This window comes from Mesitornis unicolor, unplaced genomic scaffold (assembly GCF_000695765.1).
Source record: "Mesitornis unicolor isolate BGI_N332 unplaced genomic scaffold, ASM69576v1 scaffold22773, whole genome shotgun sequence".
NCBI lineage: Eukaryota > Metazoa > Chordata > Aves > Mesitornithiformes > Mesitornithidae > Mesitornis > Mesitornis unicolor.
This window is the reverse complement of record NW_010172895.1, coordinates 1-2,440: the sequence shown is the minus strand read 5'-3', so window position 1 is coordinate 2,440 and position 2,440 is coordinate 1. Positions and strand designations below refer to the sequence as shown.

The window sequence follows — 2,440 nt, the reverse complement described above, 5'->3', positions numbered from 1 at the left end:
CATTCCTGGTGCACCTGGCACAGGAGGCAAACCTGGTTGCGCCATCGGGGGAATGTACCCCTGCTGTGGCTGAACTTGCTGGGGTTGAAATGAAGTTGAAGCTGCAGATTCGTCATCTTCATACTCATCAGAATCATCCTGCTGTTTCTTTTTCTGGCTCTCTGCTAAACAGTACGCGTATATGGTCAGACTAAAGGCACATTTTATTCCATGAAATTCATTTTATCTTGGGTATTCTAACAGGAACAAAAATAACAAAATTCAAATCCTATCAGCCTGTTCAAAAATTAATAGGATTACAAGAAAAACTAAGTGAGACAACCTATATGTACAAATAACAAAGGACAGTGACTCACACTGTAATGACCCTCAATGTATATGGAAGGTCTACCTTCGTGTCAGTCTCATGCTGTCTAAATAAGTCAAACCAATTCAAACAATGGTATACTTTAATAGCAATGAAATCTAAGTATCTGCACATCATTACGCCTGTATCATCCCTGGCTTTTCCTTCCCTTGCCCTCCAAAATAAAATCACCATCCCCATACTCACTAGATAACTGTTGTAGCTGTACTGGCATGCAGCTATTTCTGAACAGGAAAAGAAAAATCTGTCATCCTTCTACATCACTGGTAAACATCTAGAGCTGCAGTTAGAGAATGCATTAAACCCAACACTCTTCTGAGAAGCAAGACTTGTACCACACAGCTCAGTATCAGTAAGAGACAGACTAGGGAAATCACAGACAACCAGCTAGATGACACTTTACCCTGAGTTTTTTGTTCAAGTAACCTCCTCCTTTCCTCCATATCTTTTTCTGGAATGCCCTCCATGCCATAGATTTCCAGTTCAATGTCTGTTCTTCCAGGAATAGCATTTGGAACAGCGTCTATCGTTTCTTTATGTACCTGAAGAGAATAAAAATCCTCCTGATCACAGTTCAGGTTAGATTATACACATTCTTCAGCCAATTTCAAGATATGAAAGGAACATCCTTAATGGGAAGGATCTCTCTGGCCAAGCATTTTCTTGACATGTGCTCCCTAATCCCTGTTAGCTACTGTTAGCTTCTAAAACCAGTTTATGTAAACTTGGCTTCTGAACACCAAGACATCACCATTCCTTCAGTACCCCTATACCCCCAAAAGGACAGCAGAGATCTCTACTGCATACTCTCCACATGACTGCTGACACAGCAGCACTCTTGTTCTGGAAACAGACCACCGCTGTCTTTCTTATCAGTTTTTAAGACTCTGGAAGACCCAAACCCCTACTTTTTTAAGTTCACTATGAATTCCAATTGTAGATACTGATGAAAAAAACCATAACCATATGTAAATCTAGAACTTCTTACCTGCATACAATGTATAGCTAAGCCAGGTCCTGTATACAGTTTCTTATGACATATATGGCATTTAAAGTGCTTTGCTTTTTGATGCTGTATAAGGATTTTTTCATCATCAAAATCCCTGTTGCAATACCTATTGAAGACTGTTAAGGAAGTATTTAGTCCTGAAAGTGACCTTCTATACAACAGTTAAGCTGATTAGCATAATTGTGGGTTTTTTCTAAACAAACAAACAAACAAGCATAGGAAGCATCTCTGAGCTTAAAAACTTGACAAACACTCCACGGATGTCTGAAACCAAACCTCCCCCACACACCATCCAGCATTTCCCTCTCCAGACACAAAACTGGCAAGATGTGTACACACAATCACAACCATCATTTGATTCCACATCTGACACAAGTCCTAGTTATTCCTAAGTGGACTCATTCCTTCTCCGTGTATGTGTAGATTAAAGCAAAGTTGCTACAGCATTAAAGGAGAAATAGACCTGAAATCCACAAAAGGGAAGTGATACTAAATACTTAGAAGCGTCTATTCAATAGAAAGTATCAGTAGCTAACATTTCTAAAAGAGAACAAAGGTTTTAATTAAAGATTCCTTTATTTTTTCAGTCACCCAGCTATCAATTCTTATGACACTGCATAATTTGCTGCTGTCATTAAAGAATTCTCTGTTTTTAAACAAATATTTTATGCTAAGATCTTTCTGGACATCTATGGGACAAAAAAGGCAAACTGCAATTTCCTTTCTCTAGGTCAGCATCAGTATTTCAGCAAACACTCCAAATGTCTCTTCTGAATAGAGAAAAATACACATTTTATATATTAGCTGTTCCTTGCTAACGCAGTGCCCCCCTCACTTCCACCAAAACATGAAATGTATTAATACCTAAAACAAAAGCACAGATGCTTTCCAACACAAAATGGTGAAAGATCTCAGAGCAGCTTACAAATTCCTTTATTAAATAATTTCAGAATCAACCGAAAAAAAATCCACTGCTATTTCCGGATACTGAGAAGTAACACATGACTTTGATGCAGCAATTGCAAATTTACCCCCCCCATCCAAAAAAAAAAAAAAAAGTTTTC

At 38.3% G+C, this 2,440-nt stretch overlaps 1 protein-coding gene across 1 annotated transcript in view; it reads right to left on the bottom strand.

Annotated features, from left to right (window-relative positions):
• The window catches only part of ZNF207 (zinc finger protein 207), a 10,509-nt gene extending 9,034 nt beyond the window's left edge, over window positions 1-1,475 (bottom strand). Inside the window, exons 1-3 of the mRNA XM_010180545.1 lie at window positions 1,356-1,475; window positions 771-909; window positions 1-164 (exon numbers count right to left, since the gene is read on the bottom strand). The exon at window positions 1-164 is cut by the window's left edge and continues 4 nt beyond it. Coding sequence (XP_010178847.1) covers window positions 1-164; window positions 771-909; window positions 1,356-1,361 — 309 coding nt within the window. The 5' untranslated portion in view covers window positions 1,362-1,475. The remainder of the gene's footprint in view (window positions 165-770; window positions 910-1,355) is intronic.
• Window positions 1,476-2,440: the final 965 nt, after the last annotated feature.